Here is a 27,262-nt window from a genome sequence, read left to right on the forward strand (position 1 = left end):
TTTTGGGGCCAATAAGATTGACACAAAGTGCTGGAGTAACTCAGCGGGTCAGGCAGCATCTTTGGAGAAAAAGGACAGATGGTGTTTTGGGTCGGAACGTCATGTCTTTTTTCTCCAGAGATGCTGCCTGATCCACTGAGTTACTCCAGCACTTTGTGTCTATCTTTGGTATAAACCAGCATCTGTCGTTCTTTATTTCTACAATGTGGCTTACTCCCGCCCATGTTGTCGTCGACTGGGTTTTCTCCTGACATTAAAGACATTTTATAAACAGCCAACTGATTCTATAAAACGTCACTTCATTTCTGTTTGAAACTTTAACTCATGGAAACCTTATACAACTATTTATTCGAGTTGGGTACAAAGAAGAGTTTTAGCAGTAATAATAGTGGATTTGTCATACAATGGCTCCATCTGCTGGTATTAATGGATTTTAGAGTATTTTTTCCAATCGTAAAATAATGTTCTGATATATTTTCTTTGATATTTGCAGGGGGAATAATTTAAATTCTAATTTTCTAGGTAGGGGTTAAAAATTAACAATCTTTGGAGCTTTATGTTTAGTTTTATGTATATTTGATGTGACTAGGACTTCTTCGTAATCAGCACTCATTCCTTTTTTCCATCGGCCGACAGTTAAACCAAAATTACCTGAAGAATAAGAAACAATAGTTAAAAATATTGCAGACAAGGTAAAATTCAAATACTTTAATGTTTGAAATGAAGCACTGGAGACATGTTATGAAATAAAATATGTGGAAAGAATTATTCTATGGCAGTCCAAAGGCAGAATATTGCCAATGATGGCAACCCAAAAGAAAAAAACAAAATTGCTGGAGGCACCATTCATGAAATGCCATCAACCTGCATGTTTCTCTCTCCGCAGATGCTGCTTAACCTGCTCGTTTATTTCAGGTGTTACTTGTTTTTAAGGTCTGCAATGTTGAGGATTAAATATGGTTTGCTTAAGATAAATGGCATGGTTTTCTTTCGTGACACATTGACAGTATTATATTGAAAGTTAAATCAAAATAAATTTCCTTTTGCAATTTAAATAAACCTTCACATTTATAATTTGTTAAAATATTGGATTTCCTTTTGTTACTTATGTAACAGACGGGAAATTTTAATCCTAAATGCTTTTGAATGAAGTTCGTATCGGCTATTAGTATAGTTTTATTTGATGCTATTGACAAAGATCCCAAGATAACCAGCAAAACATACAGAACTGAACATAAGGTTTTGAAAGTGTTTGATTTTCTTCCTTCAACCTTTACCAATCATAGCCAGGCAGATGCCGTAAAGGTTTTGAAATAATTTTCAGTAGGTTCAATAGGTCCTCATGAGAGGAATAGATTGGGTAGATGCATACCTTGTATGTGTACATACTTGGCCAATTAACTTATTCATTCATAAACCTATTCATTCAGGCACAGAGTCTCTTGCCCGGAGTAGGAGAATCGAGGACAGGTTTGGAGGGATATGGACCAAACGCAGGCAGGTGGGACTCGTGTAGCTAGAACGCGTTGGCCGGTGTGGGCAAGTTGGGCCGAAGGACTTGTTTCCACACTGTATCACTCTATGACTCTAGGTTCTCTCGTGCAATTCCTAACATAAAGATTCAAATATATTGATAGAAGTTCAGATTCAATTGCTATTGCATCCATGGCAATATTTAACTCGGGGAGACGAACGGGAGAGGGAAATTTAATTCTCAAATGAAAAAAGAATATAGCCAAAATGCAACCTTATCGGAGTAAAGTGTGTAAAATTTATTTGTTTGTATAATATAATTTTAGTCTGTTCTCTTGATCTAGATCCTACCTGCTACCACAAATTATCAATGTTGCTAAAGTCAATTAAAATGCCAAATGAAACATGCTAATCAAATTGTGTGTAACCCAGACCCTCAGTTGTGCTTCCAATTCCCTGTCACAAATCAATCATCAACATTGTTAATTGCTATGTCTGTACCTGCCCCATGTCTACCAAAACACTCATTTCATGTGTTGGTTAGCTCCAGGCTAGATAGATTCCCAAGTTGTTTGCTGTTGATTTCCCTGGGTAATTCACCCTCAACAAACAAATTTCATTATTCTTGCCCTCATTTATTAATATCTCCAGAGTTGTCTCACCTCCCTCAGCAAATTCCTGTAGCTCAATGTCCATCCCAACTATTCTGGGTCTGGTTTTCAGCAGCATTGTTAGTCAACGCCCTACAACCTGCTACCAAAATGTCTCCAACTTATCGTATCTCATATAGTTTATAATTAAATCAATCATTTCACTATGAATTAGAATGGTTCCAACATATTGGAAGCTAGCAAATACAACCTTTCTGAAAAAGGAGGAAGAACAAAGAAATTGCTGAACAGCAGTATATAAACACTAGAATCTCGTATAAAGTAAATATTAAGAAGGCAGAGAATGTGGATTTATTTTAAAGGAAACCCTGTTTTCAAGTTTGTAAAATATTTTTTTGAGGTTTTAACTATATAATAGATCAAAGGAAACTAGTGAAGTTGGATTTACAAAAAACCTTCAATATAGTGCCACACAAGAAATTATTAAATAAAGTGGTCCTGAAAAGGCTGACATAAAGTTGGCGTTTATTGCAAGAAGATTTGAATCATATTGAGTTCAGATGCAACCATAGCTGGCATCGCTGTAAAATAATAAAATAACAGCATGCATTTATGCTTCATTCATAACGACAGTTTATTAGTTGTTTGAGATCTGTGCCATTAGGTTGGTGCCCTTCTTCAATTCTCGAAAACAAAATACAATTCATACTGTTTTATACTTACTCATGTTCTGATGATCTGGGCAATCCTTCTGAAAGTGCTCCACTGAGCCACACAGCTTGCAACAACGTCCTGCAAAACAGCACCATTTAATGGAACCATTTTCAAGGGTATTTTATGGAAATTAACAAACACCTCAATTTTTTCAGATTAATTTATTATGACATGATGCCCATTGAGTTCATGCCAGCATTGGGCACAACAATTTCATCAGTCCCATTCCATATCTTATTTATCTGTAGTCCTGCAATTTATCCTCTTTCACGTCATGAAAGATCCTAGACACTCTTGACTTGCCCCTTGTCTATCAACTTTCTTTGAATTGTATGGTACTACCTACACATGGGGTAATTTACAATATAGCCTACCAGCACATCTTTGTGATGTAGAAGAAAAATAAAAGGTCACTGGGGAAATCCGGGCAGGTATAGGGATAATGTGCAAACTTTATACAGACAACACCTGAAGTTCGGAAATAAAAGGTGTAGGAAGGAACTGCAGATGCTGGTTTATTCCAAAGATAGACACAAAATGCTGGAGTAACTCAGCAGGTCAGTCAGCGTCAGAAAAGGAATATTCGTCTGAGGAAGGGTTCCGACCCGAAACATCATCTATTCCTTTTCTCCAGAGATGCTGCCTGACCCCGTGGAGTTACTTCAGCATTTTGTGTCCATCTTATGAAATAAAAGGTTGACGGACCTGAGTCACCAACATTATCTGTTGTGCCTCTGGACTGCCATTTAAAGATCTGTGGGCACAAAGATTTATACCCAAATATAAGTTTAATTTATAAACATGAAATGTACATTATTCGCTTAAAATCATTGGACCCTTAAATAAATATCAAGTCAAGAGGGTTTCATTGTCATGTGTCCCAGATAGGACAATGAAATTCTTACTTGCTGCAGCACAATAGAATATGTAAACATAATACAAAACGGAAGATAAATGTTCAATGTGTCTATTGGCCATAGACCATATATACACAATAAATAAAGATATAGTGCAATAATAATAATAGATTGCTATTGCTCAGAGCTTATTTGATGTCATGTTTAATAGCCTGATGGCTGTGGGGAAGGAGCTGTTCCTGAACCTGGACGTTACAGATTTCAGGCTCCTGTCCCTTCTTCCTGATGGCAACGGTGAGATGAGTGTGTGACCAGGATGGCGTGGGTCTTTGATGATGTTGGCAGCCTTTTTGAGACAACGACTGCAATAGATCCCTTCAATGGTGGGGAGGTCAGAGCCGGTGACGAACTGGGCAGTGGACACAACTTTCTGCAGCCTTTTCCGCTCCTGGACGTTCAAGTTGCCGTACCAAGCCACGATGCAACCAGTCAGCATGCTCTCTACTGTGCACCTGTAGAAGTCCGAGAGAGTCCTCCTTGACATACCGACTCTCCGTAATCTTCTCAGGAAGTAGAGGCGCCGATGTGCCTTCTTTATAATTGTATCAGTGCGCTGAGACCAGGAAAGATCTTTGGAAATATGCACGCCCGAGAATTTGAGGTTTTTGACCCTCTCCACCATCGTCCCGTTGATATAAACGGGATTGTGGGTCCGTATCCTACCCCTACCAAACTGCACAATCAGTTCCTTGGCTTTACTGGTGTTGAGAGCAAGGTTGTTGAGCTGGCACCATTTGGTCAGTCGGTCGATCTCACTTCTATACTCTGACTCATCACTATCTGTGATTCGTCCCACAACAGTGGTGTCGTCGGCAAACTTGATGATGGAGTTCGCACTATGTCCGGCTGCACAGTCATGAGCATAGAGTGAGTACAGCAGGGGGCTGAGCACGCAGTCTTGAGGTGCTCCCATGCTGATTGTTATCGAGGATGACATATTTCCACCAATATGGACAGACTGTGGTCTGTGGATGAGGAGTCGAGGATCCAATTGCAGAGGGATGCGCAGAGACCCAGATCCGTGAGCTTGGTAACCAGCTTTTTTAAAATTTATTTTTTATTTTTTTTAAATCAAAAATATTTATTCAAATATTAAAATAGTATTGACACTACAATAAAACAAAACACCACCATAATACAAGACGAACAAATATGCTCAGCAACTGCTAAACAATTATATTGCAATCCTTGTCAAGGATACATTCAACCCCCCTCGGTGCCCAGCGGTCCCGGAACTCCCTCAGGGTGCCCGTAGACAGGGCGTATTCCCTTTCCATCCGCACCCGGGCACGGACGTATCCCCGGAAAAGGGGCAGGCAGCCGGCTCGGGTAGAGCCCTCCAACGTCTGGCGCCGTGACTCGCGGATGGCCAGCTTGGCCAGGCCCAGGAGCAACCCAACCAGGACATCTTCAGCCCTACCCTCTCCCCTACGCACAGGGTGTCCAAAGATGAGGATGGTGGGTGAAAAATGCAGCCAGAAGGCAAGGAGCAGCCCCTTTAGATATTCAAACAGTGGCTGCAGCCTCACGCACTCCATGTACTCGTGGTACACAGACTCTTCCAGCCCGCAAAAGTGGCAGGCGGCTGGCGAGTCTGTGAACCGCGAGAGAAACAGGTTGCAGGGAACACCTCGGTGCAATACCCTCCACCCCAGGTCCCCAATGTAGAGGGGGAGAATCCCTGCGTAGAGGGACCCCCACCGGGGGCCCCCCTCGCGACCGGAAGGGAACACCGACCGCCACTTGGTGTCCGGACGGTGGACCAGGGCGAGGAAGTGCAGGGTGTGGAGGAGGAGCCTGTACAGGACACGCCTCCCTGCGTCTCGGAGGGAGACGAAGGGTGTCGAGGAAAGGCGGCTCAAATTGTGTGGGACCGGCTCCCGGGATGGATTACGGCGCCTTGGTCCGATGAGTACTTCCGGCTGAGCGGGGGCTTGCTCAACCACCAGTACTCCACACGTTTGAGCCCCCCGGTCACCCGATGGGGCGGGACAGGGACCGGCTGCTCTCAAGCCCGGGCCGTCACCCTCCGCCGGTGGAGGTGGGGCCTGGTCAACGGCAACCAGGTTCCAGACTCTCAGCAAGTCCCTGTAGAAGCCAGGCATCCCCATCAGGACCGCACGGCTGACTCCCACCATCGGGATCCGCGTACCTCCTTGAAGGCAGCGGCTCCGTTGGAAAAAGTGCGTTGCCAGCACGTGCCACCTGGGAGGATGCCCTGAGTACAGGTATCTCTGCAAGGTCCTGAGGCGGAGAGCCGCCACCTTGGTGCGAATGCACACCAGCGACTGACCGCCCTCCTCGATCGGGAGACTCAGGACCGCTGCAGAGACCCAGTGCTTTCCGTTGCCCCAGAAGAAGTCCACCAACTTCTTCTGGATGATCCCAGCAAAGGTGGCTGATGGGACCAATCTGGTCAATCTGTACCAGAGCATGGAGGCCACGAGTTGGTTAATGACCAACACCCTGCCCCGGTACGAAAGCACTCTGAGGAGACCCGCCCAGCGCCCCAGCCGGGTGACGACTTTCACCTCCAGCTCCTGCCAGTTCGCCAGCCAGGTCTCCGCACCGGGACTCAGGTAGACTCCCAGGTAGAGGAGGTGTGTGGTACTCCACGTGAAAGACCTCATCTCCTCCGGGAGGGAGTCCACCTGCCAGGGACCCACCAAGAGTCCAGAACATTTCCCCCAGTTGATCCTGGCAGAGGAGGCTGCCGAGAAGACTCGTTGGCACTCATGCATCCTCTGCAGGTCGACGGGGTCGGTGACCATGAGGAGCACGTCATCGGCGTAGACCGAGAGGACCACCTCCATGACTGGCTCGCGTAGAACCATGCCCGTCAACTTCCTACGAAGCAGACTAAGGAATGGCTCCACGCAGATGGCGTACAGTTGGCCAGACATGGGGCATCCCTGACGTACTCCTCTGTGGAAGGGAATGGGGGCCGTCAAGGATCCATTGACTTTCACGAGGCACTCTGCGGTGGCGTATAAAAGTCGGATCCGGGACACAAAGTGCGGTCCGAACCCAAACGCCCGCAGAGTCCTCAACAGATACTCGTGATCCACCCTGTCAAAAGCCTTCTCCTGGTCGAGGGAGAGAAAGGCAGTGGGTACACCGGTCTCCTGAGCCAGGTAGACCAGGTCCCGGAACAGATGGATATTGTCCTGGATGGACCGGCCTGGGACCGTGTAAGACTGGTCAGGGTGGATCACTTGAGCCAGCACTGGGCCCAGACGGTTTGCCATTGCCTTGGCAAAGACCTTGTAGTCGGTACAGAGGAGGGAGACTGGGCGCCAGTTTTTTAGACGGCGGAGATCGCCCTTCTTGGGCAGAAGGACCACGACAGCCCTTCGCCAAGACAGGGGCATCTCTCCGGTCGCCAGGCTCTCCCTCAATACCATGGTGTAGTCCTCCCCAAGGATCCCCCAGAAAGTGCGGAGGAGCTCTGCTGTCAGTCCGTCTAGGCCAGGGGATTTGCCCCTTCGGATCTGATGGAGGGCCGCGGTCAGTTCATCCAGTGTCAGGGGGGCATCCAGATGCACGGCACCCTCCGGGTCGACCGTGGCTAGACCTTCCCACAGATCACTACACTCGTCCCCGCCAGAGCTATCTGGTGAGAACAAGGTCCCATAAAAGGAACGAACTGCTGCGTTAATGTCCTCTGGTTCAGTGACGGAGGAGTCATCATCAGCGAGCAGCTCCACTAACTGCTGACGGACTCCCCGCCACTTCTCCAGCGAGTAGAAGAAGGGTGAACCGCGGTCCAAATCGTGGAGCAATTGGATCCGCGACCTCACGTACGCGCCTCGAGATTGCTCCAACTGTAGCTCCTTCAGCGCGTCCTTCTTCTCCTGGTATTCCCTCCAGAGGATCGTGTCCCCGACGGTCTGACTTAGACGCGAATCCAAATCGAGCAGCTCGCTCCCGAGCTGTCTGATCTTGGAATCGCGTCTCTTGGTCGACCCTCTAGTGTACTCCTGACAGAAACTCCGGACCAGGTGGTGGTCCGAGAACGGCACCGGCAGCATGGAGGCCGCCGAGACGTACGCCCGAGAAATGTACAGGCGGTCGATACGAGACCCACCCCCCTCTGACCTCCTGGAGAAGGCCCTAGAGTCGGGGTGGAGGTTCCTCCAGGTGTCTACCAAGTCAAAGGAGCCCACGAGCTCCTTCAACTTCTTCACCGACTCCTGACCACGCTGGAGACCGGAACGGTCTCCTTCCTCGAGGGTACAGTTGAAATCCCCCCCGAGGATCACGCAGTCACCAGGGTCGATGGAGCTCAGCAGCGTAGACACCTCCCGGAACAGGCGCGTCTGCAACACGGCAAGCTTGGGGGCGTACACGTTGACAAAATGCAACGGCACGCCATCCAGGCGCACGGCCAAGTGAAGCAAGCGGCCTGGCACCAGTTCCTGGACCTTTAGGATCTCAGGCCGGAAGTTCGGGGCCAACCAAATACCACCCCACTGGAAATGGAGCTGAGGTGGCTCATGAAGACCTCGCCACCCCACTCCAGGAGCCAAGTGGACTTGTCTCCTGGGGTGGTGTGGGTTTCCTGCAGGAAGCTCACCGCATATTTCCCATCCCTCAGGGTTGAGAGATGGTTAAACCTGCGGAGAGGCCTCCTGCTGCCATTTATGTTGTAACTGGCTATGGTGATCGCCATGTCAGGAGTACACTAGATCCCCTCACCAGTCCCCCGGTCGCTGACAGCAGAGCTGCTCCTCCCCCTCCGGACCCTTGGTGGATTGGCGGTAGGTTTTACCTTCCGGATCTTGGCTACAAGGGACGCTCTACGGCTCCCTCTACCCTCAGCAGGAACGACGCTGCTCTCGGCCTTGGCGTCCTTCTCCAGGTCATCCAAAAAGGACCTGAGCTGACGCCGGTCGTTCCCCTTCACCCCCTTTGACCCCTTGCCCCTCACCCTCTTTTTGAGGATGAGTTTTAGCGAGCTAGTGAGCCCTTTTATGTTCGGCCACCGAAGGGAGGCCAGTCTGGGCCGATGTTGGGCTCCTTCGGTGGCCGTGATGAACTCGCGGACCTCCTCCACTGAAATAAGTGGAGTGGCGTCAGGGGGAGCGAGAACATCCATTGACTCATTGCCCGAGGAGTCCCCTTCCACCTGCTCACTGCAGATGGAGTCACCATCCCCAACTCCGGACACACCTTCTGTGCTTAAAACACCCGCCTCACCCTGTGCAGCGGTTGCCTCTGCCCCACCCGCTGGTCTCTCCTCCACCTCAGCCCCAACACTGGGATCAGTGGTAGAGGGGCCTTCCCCAGATGTACCCGGGGATTCAAGACCATCGGCAGTGGGGGTGACTATCCCTCCCCCAGTTGGGCCCAGAGAGGACTCTGGTGCATCAGACTCAGGGAGTCCCTCTGGAGCCAGGTCCTGAGGCAGAGAAGGGCTGGGTTCCCCACCCCCCTCTCCATCTACAGTCTCTAACTCCAGAGGTGTGCTCTGCGCCTCGTCCTGGGTGGGTTGCTTCTGGGCTTCCTCAGGTGCCTGATGCGGGAGTCCCTCCCCAACAGGAATCTCCCCCTGCTCCATAGCACCGGAGTGGTCCCCATCACCACCCTCCCCAGAATCCCCTCCAGAACATGGGACCGGGGCCTGAACCAGAGGGTGGGAGTCTTCCTCCACCACAGTACTCCCCTCCACCCTGGAGGATTCCCGTTCGTCCCCCTTCTGCTCCTCCCCAGAGAGATGCCTCCTCCTTTTCTTCACAGGGGAGGAGCTCACAGGCTCTGGTGTCGCCTTAACAGCCTTTTTCTGTGGCTCCCCCTCCTCCCGCCCGATCCCCACTGCCCCCGGCTGGATTATGGGGCTTGCGGACTCCCTAATGGGAGGTGAAGGAATGGGTGGATTGCTCTTGTCCTTGGGGTTTTTGTTCCCCAGGTGCTTAACCTTCTTTGCCACCTTGCCCCCCTTCTTTTGAACCTCCCCACCCCCACCCACGCTCTGCGCAACCCCAGGGTTCGCTGCCTCAACTACATGGGGGGTGGGAGCAGGAGGGAGAGGGGGGTTAGTGGCACTGGAGGCGGAGGCCCCCGCCCGGGATTTGGGGCAATTCCTCCGAATATGCCCCACTTCCTTACAGGCATGGCACCTTGGGCGCTCCGATGTCCAGAAGATGGTAAAGTCACGCCCATCCTGCTGGACACAGAAGCGCCCATCAACTACCTCCTCCTGGTCCAGCATTATTGACAGCTGGCGCCGGAGGGAAAGAACGTGCCGCAGCTCCTTCCTGCGGTACCCCTGGGATATCGGGGTGATGTCCGTGAGTACCTTCCCCAGGGTGTGAAGGTGGGGGAGGGCCTCATTTGTGATGCAGGGTGGGACATTGGACAGGACCACCCGCTGCGCAGTGGTCACCAAGGGCTCAACCTGCAAAAACATTCCCCCCACTGTGACCCCTTTACTCACGGCCGCATTCACCCCTCAACAGACTCAAGGAAGAGCACGGCCTTCCCAAACATTTTGCCCACATACAGGACACCTGCGGGCTTGGCCGCCACGGCAACGGCAGCCGAGCAGTCCTCCAGGTTGATCTGGGGGGGCAAGTAGCACCTTATCCCATGCTCAAACGGCAGGTTCTTCATGGGGAACCGGGCCTCCAGAGCAGTAGCCGAAGCAGCTGAAGCAGCCGCCTTTGCATAGCTCCTGGAGGGCCCCGCTCCCCCTGAACACTGACCCAGCATAGTATCAGGTGCTACAATTTTAAAACATATCACTGAAACAGACACAGACAGTCCAAATGGCACGAGGCCAAGTCCAAAGACAAAAAAACAAACGAATGGAAGTTCGAGAGAGGGAGGCAAATTGGTGTCGCCTCAAACGCTGATAATGGCAGCTCCCCCGGAAAACTGCTGCGTCACCACCTCTTCGCTGGATTATCTCGGCTCTCCTGCGTTCCCTGGCGAGCTGCTGACCTTCGCAGGCAATCCCAGCTGTTCTTCGCCGCTCCTACAGCAACAAAAGGGGACTTGCCTGCAGTCTTGTTGTTGGAAGCCTCTTATCTCTCTCGGTCTTGCCGAGAGAAAGGAGGCTTCGTCGTCAGCTCCAAACTCCAAGGCCGCAAAAGAAGGTCGAGATGGTGGAGGTGCAGAAAACCTCCCTCACCCCACGAAACCCAGACCGGTCAACGAGTCAGTAAGGGGGTTGTTCTGGACGCAGTTGTACAAGTCCAGAAATAATTTTCTCCCCTCTTTTGGTACACAAAACAGTTTCCTGGCAGGTTGCCAGCGACCGTAGTGGGAGCTACGCAGTCCGTTGATAAGACTGCTCGCAGTCCCAAAGCAGAAAAACTTTAAAACAAGTTTCTGCAGCGTTGCAGCGATACTCCAAGATGTTTATAAGTACCGCTGTACCTCCTCCGAAATCCAGAAAGATGTTTAATTCACGTATTTTTCGTTTGGACGGGAGCTCCTAATCACCACACCTCCTCGCGTAACCAGCTTGGAGTGGATGGTGGTATTAAACGCCGAGTTGTAGTCTATGAACAACAGCTTGACGTACAAGTTTTTGTTGTCCAAGTGGCCCAGAGCGGCATGGAGAGCCAGTGAGATCGCATCCACCGTTGTGGAGGTAAACGAACTGCAGTGGGTCAAGGTTCTTGTCGAGGTAGGAGTTGATATGCGCCATAATCAACCTCTCAAAGCACTTCATTACCACAGACGTTAGTGCCACTGGTCGATAGTCATTGAGGCGCGTCACTTTGCTCTTCTTGGGCACTGTTATTATTGATGCCCTTTTAAAGCAAGTGGGAACCTCAGACCTCAGAAGTGAGAGGTTGGAAATGTCCGCAAAAACTCCAGCCAGTTGGCCTGCACAAGTTTTGAGAACACGACCGGGTATACCATCAGGTCCAGGCGCTTTTCAAGGGTTCACCCCCCTGCAGGACCTTCTGACGTCGGCCTCTGTGACTGTGACTGAAATACCATCACAGCGAATGGGGGCTCGGGAAGGCACATTAGTGTTCTCCCTATGAAAGCGTGCGTAGAACGCGTTGAGCTTGTCACGGAGTGATGCTTCGCTGTCGTTTGAGCTGGCTCCGGTTTTCGCCTTGTAGGAGGTGATGGCATTCAAGCCCCACCACAGTTGTCGAACATCCGTCTCATCCTCCAGCTTAGAGCAGGTCCCTTTTGGCCTTTATGATGGCCTTACCAAGGTCTTATCTGGACTCTTGTAGACCTCTGCATCGCCAAACCTGAATGCCCGGGATCTGGTCGTCAGAAGAATGCGGATCTCATGGTTCATCAAAGGCTTCTGATTAGGAAACACTCGGAAGGTTTTTGTTGGGACGCAGTCCTCCACCTTTCCTTATGAAGTCTGTAACAACTGTGGCATATTCATTCAGGTCCGTTGCCGAGTCCTTGTACATTGCCCAGTCTACAGACTCCAAGCAGTCCTGGAGTTGTTCCTCTGCCTCCCTCGACCAGCTCTGTGTAGTCCTCACCTCTGGGGGTGCTTTATTCAATTGCTGCCTGTAGGCAGGAAGAAGCAGCACCGCGGTATGGTTGGATTTACCAAAGTGAGGGCGAGGGATATTTAATAGTGCAATACATTGGAGGTTGATACATGTTAATTCAAGTTCTAGTTACATTTATTGTCACATGCACCAATTGGTACAGTGAGATGTTCCTGTTCTTCATGTCACTTTAACAAGAAATACCAAATACCATCTGTGTTGTCAAGCAATATATAACCAAGTAGGCTCCAGGCTTGATCTTTACTTTATGACATGTATAATTATAATAGCGATGGATGGCTGTAAGTTCCCGTGTTGGAAGAGAATGGGGAAAATGTAATGTAACTCATTATATTTCTCTGAATTTTTCTCAATATTGTATGAGTGAAAATTTCTAGTGGAAAAATAAAAAGAGAATGGGAAAGTAAGCCCTAGGTGATTGGGATCCAACGTATTAGGGAGGTTGAAAGTGGTCAAAGAGATTATGATGGTCAAAAATATATTTGGTTATGGTAGGAAGAAGAATACTGCACAAGCCTGTTATGGAAAGACCAAGCTCAAAGAAGAAATAAGTTCAAAGTATGGTATATTAAAAATTAGATAGCATAACCTTTCGTACCTGCTTCAAACTCTCTGAAGGCAGAATGAGCATAAAACCAAGGGCAATATGAACTGTTCAGTTAAAGTGAAGATGAAGAACAGGAAAATCTCACTGTACCAATTGGTGCATGTGACAATAAATGTAACTTGAATGAACATGTATCAACCTCTAATCTATTGCACTGTTAATGCAGCAAAATGCTCCAAGGAGTTTACTCAACAAAAGAAGCCACTGACCATATAAGGGAATATTAAAACAGGCAAACAAATGCTTATTCACGTAAATACAAGGACCTACATTGTACAAACAAAGAACAGCAGATGCTGATTAAAACACAAAAGGACACAAAATGCTGGAGTAACTCAGCGGGTCAGGCAGCATCCCTGGAGAACATGGTTAGGTGATGTTTTGGGTCGAGAACCTTCTTCAGACTATATTCAGCTATATTCTTGTACCTCAGTATCTAATATTGCCAGTCGAAGGTGAAGACACTTTCGAACCACTGTACAGCATTTAGCCTCAGTACTTCAGCTTTTTGTTGAGTAGACCCAACTACAGTGTTCCTTTCCGAAAATCCTTCACTGTTGATGACCCCTGCCATTCTGTACATTCTGCGGAGTATACCTGACAAGCCACACTCCCACAATAAGCATGTAATTATTGATTAAGCTAAAGAACTGCTCGGAATCTAGTCCATGGGGAAACATTCTCAAAGATCGTTCCTTACATCTTAATTAGCTGTCGTCGCAGTCTGACTTTATTATGTACAAAAGCAGGTTTTAAAGCACAATTTCAATTAAGAGTAATGCTGATCCAAGGTACTTTTTACAGATGTTTTTGAACAATTGAACCTCAGTGGTCTTTTTTATTTTTGTGCATTCCCGTGCACATGGAGAATAACCGTACGTCTAAAGTACAAGTGGCATGTTGGCACCAAAGAACTGAATTCCCAATGAGAAGCAAAGGACCTCAGAACTTAACAGTGAATTTACATGGGGATTTGGCCTATCGTTTCTTTATTTGAAGCTTTATATTTACTTGTTCCAAGCCAAATATTCAAATGTGGATGTATTATAATATTGACATCTGTTTTTGTTTTTCAAATAATCTCCCTAATAATATTGCATACAATTTCCATAAATATGGCATATGAAACTCATGGAAACAATGGATGAAGTAATGTTCTCTAAGCCCTACTACATGCAAGTAAAGTTAGCTGAATGAGATTATAGAAATTTAAAAGCAAAACACTGCATATATTGGAAATATGAAATATAAACTGAGAATCTGAAAAGACCCATTAGGTCAGGCACCAAATGTGGAGGCAAAGTGATCAAACATTGTGATGATTATCTTTAATCAAAACCCTTTCCAGAAGAAAATTGACCTGGCATGTTAATTATTTTTCTCTCTCCATAATCCCGCCTGATCAGATAGATAAGAGGGTTAAATATATATATTTTTATAAAAAGGATGATTTCCGTGATCTCAAATTTCCAGATTCTTCAATTGAGTATCTTATCAATTCAACATAGATGATAGTGCCCTCTGTGCTGCATGTTTGAACCATAAACAAAATAGAATTTAGTTTGTTATCTTAAGTCTGTTTACAGCGAAACAGTATGCAGGCAGAAAATACATCAATCTCTCACCTCACTATGGCATTATTAAATTCTCCAGTTCTAAAAATATCCTGCTTATTCTGAAAACAAGCAACCATCGATGAACCCATGCAGAGCAGTGACATTGATCTCATGGATCAATGCATTAGTGCAGTCTTTAAGCATCTAATCAGCTGAATCACACTTCGAGAAGTGTTCATTCCAGATCACCTACAGCATCTCAAAACAATAATGAGAAATGTTAATGCTAAGTCAGTGGATCGTTTAATCGTGAATTAGTTTGATCGCCAGAGGCTTTAATTTTCTAACTGAGAATCATATTCTTTCTTAGCCAGGTATGCAGTTAGTTTGGTTAAGGGTAAAAAGCTGAAAACACACCCTTGCAGATGTCCCTTTGAATCTATGTCAGCAATCAACAACTTTGAATAGGGAAAAATGTTATTATTCTGATACATCTTGTCATCTATAAGTCACTAATCAATGGAATATATGGTTTGGAGTTTTACAGGTAGTCAAACTGTACCATTTGACTTTTAAAACATACATAGAACATAGACCCTAAATTTCACTGCACCAATTGGTGCATGTGACAATAAATGTCTCTTGAATCTCTTGAAAAGTACAGCTTTTCTGTGCTGAACACAATGCCAACACAAACTAAATGCATTTTCCTGCATGTGATCATATCTCTCCATTCCCTGCATGTCCATGTACCTATATAGAAGCATCTTAAAGGGCACTATTGTACCTGCCTCCAACACCACCCCTGGCAGCACGTTCCAGGCATCCTCCATCCTGTGTACAAAAACTTCCACTGCACATCTCCTATAAACGTTGCCCTTTCACTTTAAAGCTCTGCGCTCTCATGTTTGTTTCCACCCTGGGAAAAGGTTCTGACTGTCTACCTATGCCTCTCATAATTTACATACCTCTTTCAGGCCTCCCCTGAGCCTCCGATGCTCCTGAGAAAACAATCCAAGTTTATCCAAATGTATAGGAAGAAACTGCAGATGCTGGTTTACACCGAAGAGAGACACAAACTGTTGGAGTAACTCAGCGGGACAGGCAGCATCTCTGGAGAGAAGGAATGTTTCTCTCCAGAGATGCTGCCTGTCCCGATGAGTTACTCCAGCATTTTATGGCTATCTTCCAAGTTTATCCAACCTCTCCTTATAGTTAATACCCTCTAATACAGACAGCATTCTGGTAAACCTCTTCTGCTCCCCTTCCAGAGCTTCCACATCCTTGCAATGGGTTGACCAGAACAGTACTCAATACTCCAAATGCGGCCTAACTGAAGCCCTCTAGAGCTGCATCACGACTTCCTGACTCTTGTACTCAATGCCCATACTGTAGACTAGTGCATGTTCCTTTAACACAGTGACCTCACCACTCCGCTTCCTGCTGCCCCTTTCATCCCCCCGATCTCTTCCTCTCTGCCTGCCGCTCCTCGCATGCCCCGAACTCTGCCCTCTCAGCTCTATGTGCCCCGCTCCCCTGCTGCCAGCACGCCCTCGCCTGTTCGCGTGCCCGGCCCTGTGCCAGCTTCCCCTCCCCGGTCTCCGCACGTTCCCTCTCCTGCCCGTTCTCCGGCTCGTTCGCTGCTCCTGCTCCTGCTGTTCCTGCGGAGGAGGGGGAGGGCGGGTTGCGTACCCGCTCCGGGCGGTTGGTCAAGCCGCCTGTACGTTACGGGGAATTTGTTTAACTGTTGCCTGACTGTGTGTGTGTTTAACTGCTTGTAGCGTATGAGTCGTGGTCGCCCTGTCACTGCTGTACTGCTTTGTTTCCAAGGGGAAGGATGTAGACTAGTGCATGTTCCTTTAACACAGTGACCTCACCACTACTAACCACTCCCCATATCACCAGTATAATTGTAACCTCCCCACCTCCAGATCGCTCTCTAGCTCCGGTGACAGACCACGGTGAATGGGTTGACCTTCCCAGCAAAGGTCGACACGGGGGCAGTGGCCAATGTTATGTCAGTGAGCCTCTTCAAAGCGATAAGGTCTGGGGAGAAGGTCACTCTCGGCAACTCGCGTCTACATGCCTACGGGGGAGGCGTGCTCGTACCAGTCGGGAAGGCAACTCTTATCTGCAAGGTTTTGAAGGCCTCTCGGCCCCTCACTTTTTATCTGCTGGACACTGAGAACATCACGCTGTTGGGCGCCCGTGCGTGCCAGGACCTCGGTTTGGTCTCCTTTCACCGCGATATCCACCAGGTGCGGACCCTCCTGGACCCCCTGTGTGAGTACCCTGATCGTTTCGACGACGAGCTGGGCAGGCTGCCCTGCAGTTACAAGATCGTTGTCGACCCGTGTGTCGAGCCTGTGGTCCGCCCTCCACACCGCGTCTCCTTTGCTATGAAGGACAAGGTGGAGTTCACTCTGCGCCACATGGTGGCCGTGGGCATCCTCAAGGAGGTGAGTGATCCCACCCGGTGGTCTCCACCATGGTTGTTGCTGCAAAGAAGGATAAGAGTGAGCTTCGCATTTGTATAAACCCCAAGGACCTGAACTTTGCCATCAAGCGCCCGCACTACCCCATGCGGACGGTGGAGGACGTCGCTGCACAGGTTGGCCCGGCCACTGTCTTCTCAGTCCTCGATGCCAAAAGCTCTTTCTGGCAGATACCGCTGGATGAACGTTCCTCATACCTGACCACCTTCAGCACACCCTTCGGCAGGTTCCGTTTCCTTCGCATGCCATTCGGGATCAATTCTGCCAGCGAGGTCTTCCAGCGCACCATGGAGCAGCTGTTTGCCGGTCTGCCGTGTGCTATCATAGTTGATGACATCCTGGTATACGGGAAGGACGTCGCTGAGCACGACCTCCACCTCCGCCAAGTCCTGGACAGGGCTCGTGAGATCAACCTTAAGCTCAACCCTAAGAAGTGCCGTTTCCGCATCCCAGAGGTCACGTACGTGGGCCACGTCTTCACTGCTGAGGGGCTGAAGCCCGACCCGCAGAAGACGGCTGCGGTCTCTGGGATGTCTGCACCCGCCGACGTGCCCAGCTGCAGCGCTTTCTGGGCATGGTGAACTACCTGGGGAAGTTCATTCCCGACCTCAGCGAGCTGAGTGCACCCCTGAGGGAGCTGATCAAAAAGGACACTGCCTGGGCTTGGTTCCCGAAGCACCAGAACGTGTTTGACATCCTGAAGTCCAGACTGGTTAGTACCCCCACTCTCAAGTTCTTCGACTTGCAGCGTCCAATTGTCCTCACCTGCGATGCCTCGAAGTTCGGTCTTGGTGCCGCCTGCCTGCAGCTTTACGATGGACTGCAGCTGCCTGTCTCCTACGCTTCTCGCACCATGACCCCCGCTGAGCAGTGTTATGCTCAGATCGAGAAAGCTCCTCGCCGTGGTGTTTGCCTGCTCGAAATTTAAAGATTACATCCTGGGCAACACCTTCACTGTCGAAACCGATCACCAGCCGCTGGTCACGATCCTGAATAAACCGATCCACGTCGCCTCATCCCGCTTGCAGCGAATGATGCTGCAGCTCCAGCGGTTCACGTTTCGGGTCGTGTACCGCAAGGGCAAGGACATGTTCGTGGCCGACACGCTGTCCCGCGCACCGCTGGCGTCCACTGCCCGACACCCGTACGAATCGTCTGACCTGATGGTGTTAAACATTAATATTGTGCCTTCACAGCAGATGCAGTCCCTGGTCCAGCACACTGCCAAAGATCCTGCCCTGCAACAACTTGCCGACGTCATCCGGCGTGGTTGGCCTGACCGTCCCTCATCCTTGCCGGCCGGTGCCGTGCCCTACTTCCTGGTCCGGGATGAGCTTGTGCTGCACGACGGAGTGGTGGTGAAGGGCCACAAGGTTGTGGTGCCTGCTGCGCTGCGGGACCACTACTTTCAAACCGCCCACAGCGGCCATCCCGGGGCCGAGGCCACTCTGTCCCAGGCCCAGAGCCAGTTCTATTGGCCCGGCATGGCCCATGACATCCGGGAGAGGGTCTCCGCCTGCTCCACCTGCAATAGCCTCTCTCCCCATCAGCAACGGCAGCCGCTTCTGCAACAGCCTGCCCCCGATCTGCCATGGATGGCGGTCGCCACTGACATCTCCGAGTGGCGTGGCAAGCACTTCCTGGTCCTTGTAGACTCCTACTCCAGCTGGTTCGAGGTGGACCAGCTGGCCTCCCTCAGATCTGCTGCTGTCATTGGCAAGCTGCGCCGCCACTTCGCAACCTTTGGCTCCCCTGCGAGTTTGCAGTAGGACAACGGTGGCCAGTTTTCAAGTGCGGAGTTCCGCGATTTCACTGCCACCTGGAACTTTCGTCACTTCACCAGCAGCCCCGAGTACCCGCAGAGCAACGGCCTTGCTGAGCGCGCCGTCCGCAGTGCCAAGGAGCTGCAGGAGCACTGCAGACTTTCCCGGTCGGACTTTTACCTGGCCCTCCTCAACCTCCGCAACATCTCCCGTGACCCTGCCCTGGGCTCGCCTGCTCAGCGGCTCATGTCCCGCACCACGCGCCCTCCGATTCCTGTGTCCCAGCGGTCCCTGGTGCCTTCTGTCCTCCACCCTGATGCCGTCCAGGAGTGCATTGCCCAAAAGCAAGATATACAAAAACGCTCCCACGACAAGTCCTGCCGTCCTCTTCCGCGTCGGTTCCCTGGTCAGGTCGTCCGGATGCAGTCCCCCTCCGGCCACTACCGTCTGGCGGTTGTAGTCGACTCTGCCACGACCACGAGGGTACCATCTACCGCCGGTCCCGCCAGCATTTGCGGCTGGTCAATGAGCCCGCTCCGCCTCCTGCTGCCATTTTCGCCCCTCCGATCTCTTCCTCTCTGCCTGCCGCTCCTCACATGCCCCGAACTCTGCCCTCTCAGCTCTATGTGCCCCGCTCCCCTGCTGCCAGCACGCCCTCGCCTGTTCGCGTGCCCGACCCTGTGCCAGCTTCCCCTCCCCGGTCTCCGCACGTTCCGTCTCCTGCCCGTTCTCCGGCTCGTTCGCCCGCTCCTGCTCCTGCTCCTGCTCCTGCTGTTCCTGCGGAGGAGGGGGAGGGCGGGTTGCGTACCCGCTCCGGGCGGTTGGTCAAGCCGCCTGTACGTTACGGGGAATTTGTTTAACTGTTGCTTGACTGTGTGTGTGTTTAACTGCTTGTAGCGTATGAGTCGTGGTCGCCCTGTCACTGCTGTACTGCTTTGTTTCCAAGGGGAAGGATGTAGACTAGTGCATGTTCCTTTAACACAGTGACCTCGCCACTACTAACCACTCCCCATATCACCAGTATAATTGTAACCTCCCCACCTCCAGATCGCTCTCTAGCTCCGGTGACAGACCACGGACAGCAAGGGCAGGAATGTGTATGAATAGTAATGTGTGTGATTAGTAATAAAATAGTAGTGAAGACTTAGTGCGTTTCCACTCGTCTTTACACATACCAAGCATACCATACTTCTTCTTTACCATCTATATGCCTTCTTTATCACTGAAATACTCTGCAGTTAGAATTCCTGTCAGTACCCACTTGAAATCTCACACAGAATTACAGCTTTTAAGATCATTTAATAATGCAGCATGTTGCTCCTGTAAATCAGGCATAAAAGGTTGGTGCATTTTGAATTCTCTTCATCATAAAGATAGGAATACTTCAAGTACATATGAATCATTTTAAAGGATACCAGCAACAACGTTTAAAACTGCTCTACAGTCCACACCTAGTTTATGTATTAACGTCAATTCAACACTTACAAGACCTATTGCTAAGCTTCACTTTTCTTAATATCTGCACATTTTTATGCGAGCATAGGAAAGGCAATCTGTAAATATTAAAGGTAGACAATAATGCTGGAGAAACTCAGCGGGTGAGGCTGCATCTATGGAGTGATGGAAATAGACAATGTTTTCGGGTGGAGACCCTTCTTCAGACTGATGTGGGGGCGGGGGAAGAGGAAAGGAAAAGGTGGAGCCAGTGGGCTGAGGGAGAGCTGAGAAGGGGAGGAGAAAGTAGGGACTACCTGAAATTAGAGGTCAATGTTCATACCGCATTCAGAGTGCAAACTGCCCAAGCGGAATATGAGGTGCTGCTCCTCCAATTTCCGGTGGTCCTCACTCTGGCCATGGAGGAGGCCCAGGACAGAGAGGTCGGATTCGGAATGGGAGGGTGAGTTGAAGTACTGAGCCACCGGGAGATCAGGTTGGTTATTGCGAACCGAGCGGAGGTGTTCGGCGAAGCGATCGCCAAGCCGACGCTTGATCTCACCGATTTAGAGCAGCTGACATTATTAAACGTAGTTCCATGTGAACAAATGTGAAATGAATAAAGAAAGTGTATTTAATCAGTTTAAACATTTTGTGAGGCGTGGATTAAGAGGAACCTGAGGCGACAACACTCACAGCAATTACAAGTTAAAAAAATCATTAAAAAGGGTTAGCAGTGTTTCTGTTTTTATAATTAGCGTCATAATAGGTAATGATTTTGTAGATAAATCTTTTTAAAACATTGATTGTTAAGCGATTGATGTCCAAAACATAAAACACTAGATAAATATGGCAAACACATTTTCTAGATGGCTGATTACCATTCATTGGTAAATAGGGCATCAAATGTACTTGCTTATCTAATCTTTCTGAGCACTGGTCAGTGAAACGAAATTACAAAAAGCCTAGTGTGGCTTAATTTATTATTTATTGAATGATGGTATATTACATTTCATGTAAATATACACCAAATTTCATGTAAATATGCACAATTTCTTGCACGTTATAGGAAGAATTAAACCAAACAGATATGACCCAAAACGTCACCTATTCCTTTTCTCCAGAGATGCTGCCTGACCCGCTGCGTTACTCCTGCCCTTTATGTCTGTGCGACATAATTTACTAAGGTAATGGATTTTTTTTTTTTTTAAAAGACCAGCTTCCAGTATCTTCCAGACTATCATCAACATTTTATCTTCAAAATCAGAGGACTCAGCACACTCGACTAATATAACAGCATCAGAAATGCCTACTGCTCTGTCCTGTGCCTGCACTTTGGAAAATCTGGTAACTGGCTGAAGTATTCAGGTTTATCTTCAACTCTCTCGTCTGCAGTTTGAGGTTTTCTCTGCATGAAAAGGGCATCTATTGCACAAGAAGAGCACGGTGAACTACCTCACTGATTACTGTCTGGTCGCACTTACATCCACTGTAATGAAGAAGGGTCTCGGCCCGAAACGGCGCCTATTTCCTTCGCTCCAAAGATGCTGCCTCACCCGCTGAGTTTCTCCAGCATTTTTGTCTACCTCCACTGTAATGTAGTGCTTTGAGATTGGTTGTGGCATGAATCAACTCCTGCCTCAGGAATATTCCTGGAACTGCTTTAATTTGTCTACTGCCACGATGGACCATCACAGGCACAGCCCTCCTCACCATTGAAAGCATCTACATGAGGTGCTGCCTCAAGAAGGCAATGTTTTTCATTAAGGAACCCTGCTATCCAGGCCATGCCCTCTACTCACTGCTGTGATCGGGCAGGCCGTACAGAGGCCTGAAATCCTACATCACCTGGTCCTTCAATCATCAGGACCTACACAATCATAGTCCTACTTCAGCAACAGACAACTTCTTGCACCACCATCGACTATTGTCTAATTGTTTTGTGCAGTATTTTTATTTTCACTGTCTTGTAGAATTTGTGTGTAATGCTTTTTGTCTTCCTGTTTTTGAAAGGAGTGCCACAATTGCAGTTTTTCAATTATCTGAAAATTGTCTAGAATCTAAGAATTTTTGAAAGATGACTAATGCATCTACCATACCAGTGGCTACTACTTTTAGAATCCTAGAATGCAGCTTCCCTGTGAGCCAAAATGCCTAATTTTTACTTGGCAACTGACCAAGGCCATACATATAAAATCAAAAATCAATCCTGCAGCTGTGAATTGCTGTTCTAATTCTCTTTACGATGCTGATATGCTTCAGCATCTGTGTGTGGTCCTTGAGGAAGATGCTACTCAAAACTGTCCTTAACATTGACTTTGTTAAAATATTCGCAATTTGGAAGGATTCTTTAGCATGAGAAAGCGTTCTAAAAATTGAGCCATTACATGAAGTTCATTTGTTTGCGTTGTTGGGACCCAAGCCTTTCACCTTCTAAAGCAATCAACAACAAAAAAATTTACACGAGAACATCACTTCATGCCATTTAGGATATGTTAAACTGAACTGTAGATGAGGTGTCACTTTTAGCAGTTTAAAAACATGTACTTACCATTTGCATATAGTCCTTTTGGGTTGTCTGGACAGGATCTTGAAAGATGTCCAGTTTCACCACAAATAAAACATTTAGCAAATGGAAATTCTCCTGTAAAATTGATGGAATTTATTTTTACAAACTTCAAGAAATTATTTGAGCAATGTACAGAAACAGAGAACTTGACAGCTGACAAATGAGCTTTCTGCAGACTAGATAGCACGCAACAAAGGTTTTTCACTGTACCTCGGTACACATGACAATAAACTAAACTGAAACTGGAACTGATACAGGCAAGCACCCATGCATTTTGCATTTTGGCATTGCACTTTTAGGTAGGCGAGGTACTGACGTGGCATGCCCTTTTACTTTCCTCATTGAACAAGTTAGTATTTCACATAGAAAACATGCTTAGGTTTAACATGGAGGAAAGGGAGAGAGGAGGTAAAGGACAGGGTGCTGCATATAACCAGCGTACAAAGTTACTGAACTGACAGCAGTTGTTTATCCTATCAGATGGAAAACTTTGGTTATCCCACCAAAGGAATGCAGCAAATCCAAGAAATAATTCATGGGACAGACTGGAGATCTGTCCAAAACACAATGCCTATATAAGAATCTTATTTTTTTATTTACCTAGTGCAGGGTCAATCTTTGCTCTGCATTTCTGGAGCTCATGTTCTGTGGAACCACAGCGGTAACATATACCACTTCCCATCTCTTGTTCATCTTTGTCCATTTCTGGGCATTCGTCCATTCCATGTCCTGCTTTTCTGCAGTGGAAACATATCTTACCAAGCAGAGGAAGAACATAAACGTTTGGATATTTCATTCAGTTGGCTTCCCTATCAATGATTTCAAAGGCAATTTAATTCAAGCCAACTTGGACAATACTGTTTTAACTACGGTCTTGGACATGACTTATACAACATACCAAAACTGCATAAGGCCATAATTAACATATTAGAGAGGCCATGACAAAATAGATAAAGTGTGAATTGTCCCCAAGAGGGTGAATAAAAAACAAGGAGGTATACTGTTATGATAAGGAATTTCATTCAGTTGTGCATTTACAATCATTAATCCTTACTGGAATGAATGTTCTGTGAAATAGTAAAGTTGCTCTCATCTCCTGCCTGAAATATCATCGAGCAATAACTCATACATCTCTTCAAAAATCAAAAATATAGTTTCATCTGACCCACTAGATATCCTTACTATCCAAAAATATTTTACTGAATGTATAATCTTTCCTCCCCTTCTAAAGTTAAAAACTACCAGTCTATGAATGAGCATACCTATTGTTTCTTATACTTCAGACTACAGGATTGATAAGCGAACACAGAGTGCTGGAGTAACTCAGCGGTTCAGGTAGCATCTCTGGAAAACATGGATAAGTGCCGTTTTGGGCCTTCACCCATCTTCATATTATTAGATTGACTGAATTAGGTAGTCAGAATAAAAACACATATATTAGTGTACAACTTTAGCAAATAAAATGTTCAGAATTGGAAACAACAGTGAATAAAGCAATAAAGCAGGTTACCAGACTGACAGGTAAATAGCCTGACAGGTTCTAACCATATTCGTCAGGCTGGATGTGTATTCTATCAAATATTTGGGTTCAGGTTCGGTTGTACTGCAACTGGCAGGCCCTGCTCACAAGTTGCTTAATGTTGCCAGATGTTACACAATGGTTCACCAATACCTTCACAAGGGCAATTAGGGATGGACAAGCAATGCCATTCTTGTCAGCAATGCCTCTATCCTGAAAATTGAATAAATCATACTTTGAGAGGATTTCCCGGAGGGATCATCCAATGAGGTCAAGTGGGTAGAACTCAGGAATAAGAATGGGGAAAACACTTTACTGATGTTATGCTAAAGGTCTCCCAATAGTAGTAAGTAGAGGAACAGATATGTAAGCAAACCACATAAAGGCCTAGGAGCAATAGGTTCAGTCCGGGTAGATTAATATTTACTGGGAGTGCATTAGTGCGAGGGATTTAGACGAGGCAGAATTTGTTAAATGTAAACAAGGACAATTTTTAAGACAGCATGTCGAGAGATCTACAGGAGACGGGGCAGTACCTGACATTATGTAGGAAGTGAAACTGGCCAGGTGATGGAAGTAGGGGAATACTTAGTCAGAGTCTTACAGCGTGAAAACACGCCCTTCAGCCCAACTTGCCCACACCGGCCAACATGTCCAATCTACACTGGTCCCACTTGCCTGCATTTGGCCCATATTCCTCTAAACCTATCCTATCCCTGTACTTTGGCAATACTAACTACAATATTGCAAGCTTCAAGGAAATTATTGAACGGGATAAGGTTGGTCCTTGAGTTAAGATCTTGAATTGGGGAAAGGCAGCTTTCAATAGCATAAGGAAGGACCCGAGGGAAAGTAGATTGGGAGCCTTGCGGATAAATTGAAAGCTGACCATCGAGTCTTTTAAAATACCGTAAAATATTATTAGCACGTTCCAGCAAGATTCAGAAACCTTGGATGATAAAGGATGAAGAAGGCTTGATTAGGGAAAAAAGGAAACAAGGCAGATGGGATCATGTGAGTCTCTCAAGGAGTATCGAGTGTGTAGGAAGAACTAGACAAAGAAATTAGGACAACAAGAGGAACTAATAAATATCCTTCGCAAGTAATATTCCCATGAAGCTTCATTTAAGGGGTAAGAGGGTAGCCAGGGATAGAGTGGGTCCTCTAAGGGACCAAAGGGTAATCCATGTGTGGAGCCAGGCAATGTGATAGAGATCCCAGACATTACTTTTCATATCTATTCATCAAGGAGAAAATTGTGGAAGATCAGGGAGGGATATGTGGGAGGGTTAAGTGGGCTTCCCTGGCAGTGAAACTGTCTCAACATCTACCCTGTCGTAGATTTTATATCCTTCAAAACCACCAAATACTACCAATACTATTGCTACCAAATTCTTTCTTAAATAAGAGGACCAAAATTGTGCACAATTCCCAACATCTTGTATAATCGTAACAAAAACGTCCCTATTTCTAAACTCCAACCCCTTTGCTAAAGACCTTAACTACGTGCTGCATTTGCCTATTTTTTTGTGAGATTCATGTATAAGAACACTTAAATCTCTCTGAATTTCATTCATTTGCATCTTTGCTATGTACATAATAATTTGCCTTTTGATTCCTTACAGAAAGAAGTGCACGACTTAAACATTTACACATTAAACTTAATTTACCAAGCTCTCACCCACTCACTCAACCTATCCCTATCCAGTTGCAGATTCACAGATTCCACATCATAACTTGCCCTGACAACTATTTCTGTGTCATCAACAAACTTGGGTACCTGATATCATGGGTTGATGTTTAGACTCTCTCTTGTTTGCCGTTGCCACACACTTTTGTGGCGTAAATGTTACTTGCTATTTATCTGCCTATTCCTTAAGGTTGCTGCATTGCTGTGCCTATTTATGAGAAGTTGAGAATGGAATTGAACACTGTGCAATATAAAAATGAAGATCCCCACTCCTAACCTGATGAAAGGAAAATGAATGATGAAGCAGCTGAAGTTGGTTCAGCTCAGCTCCATCATGATGACCTCCTGCAGTGATGATCTGGATTGGGATAATTGATCTCCAACTATCATTTTCCCTTAGCTATTAAGAGGCAGATGGATTCCATTGGATAAAGTTCAGCATTAAAAAGTCAGATTAAATCATATATAGTTTCCATCTTAACTTCTTTAGGAAAATTTGCAGATGAATGATGGTTTAAGTTCTTACTACAATCTTACTACAATGTTCTTACTACAATCCCGAACCTTATTTCACGCTGAATGATAATAGTTAAAAATTACCATGGCAGATTTTTTCTGTGTTTGCCTCTTCAATCTTCTGACTTCCCTTCTCTGGTCCTTCTTCAGGGCTAGCTCACCACTTAGCTCTTCGCTTTCCACTGACACCAATATTCCTTTGCGGAGAACTTGACCATTTTGTTTTAGGTAGTCCACGAACCCATTAACATCTTCGCTCAGGTACTCTTTTTTAATGTGGTACCATTCACTTTCCTTACGTTTAGGCGGCTGTGGTCTGTTTCCATGCTTGGGTAGTGGATTTTTAACCCGTTTGTAACTTGGTATTGCTCTACTTGAGCTACCATTCTGTTTCATCTGACTCCATGGTGTTGCTTCTGAGAGTTTATTTTTATGGATGTTATTAGCGCGAGCCCAACGGGTCATTTTCTACTTTCTGTAAGAGTCTGCAAAGTTAATGAGTACCATAGAGTTACAATTATTATACAGTGCTATAACGTAACAAAAACAGAATTTGTTAGTCATCTTAAATGGTTTCTGGGAAAGTCAAATTAATATTTTGGATGTGTATCATTAAATGTCAATCAGAAATTCCATTGATAATTATTAGATCTATCAATTAAAATATATAAAATTATTAGATCTATCAATATAAAATATATAAAATCCACAAGATTGAGTGCTCCTTTAATGCCCACTTGTTTGCTGACAAGAAAAATAGAGAGTGGTAAAGATATTCAGGTCAGGCAGCAACCAAGGAGAGAGAACTGGAGCTAATGTTTCCGTGCAATTGGGTGCTTGTAGCGGTGATCCAACAAGATACTGAGTTATTCGCCTTTATTTCAGAGAAACTGGGGG

The 27,262-nt window shown here is 47.0% G+C and overlaps 1 protein-coding gene across 1 annotated transcript in view; it reads right to left on the reverse strand.

Moving 5' to 3' along the window:
- Positions 1-329: 329 nt before the first annotated feature.
- The window catches only part of zcchc9 (zinc finger CCHC-type containing 9), a 28,353-nt gene continuing 1,420 nt past the window's right edge, over positions 330-27,262 (reverse strand). The window contains exons 2-6 of the mRNA XM_033017229.1: positions 26,450-26,850; positions 23,241-23,394; positions 22,623-22,715; positions 2,808-2,876; positions 330-651 (exon numbers count right to left, since the gene is read on the reverse strand). Of these exons, the coding sequence (XP_032873120.1) occupies positions 530-651; positions 2,808-2,876; positions 22,623-22,715; positions 23,241-23,394; positions 26,450-26,830 (819 nt within the window). The 5' untranslated portion in view covers positions 26,831-26,850 and the 3' untranslated portion in view covers positions 330-529. The remainder of the gene's footprint in view (positions 652-2,807; positions 2,877-22,622; positions 22,716-23,240; positions 23,395-26,449; positions 26,851-27,262) is intronic.

Source organism: Amblyraja radiata, chromosome 3 (genome assembly GCF_010909765.2).
Source record: "Amblyraja radiata isolate CabotCenter1 chromosome 3, sAmbRad1.1.pri, whole genome shotgun sequence".
Taxonomy (NCBI): Eukaryota; Metazoa; Chordata; class Chondrichthyes; order Rajiformes; family Rajidae; genus Amblyraja; species Amblyraja radiata.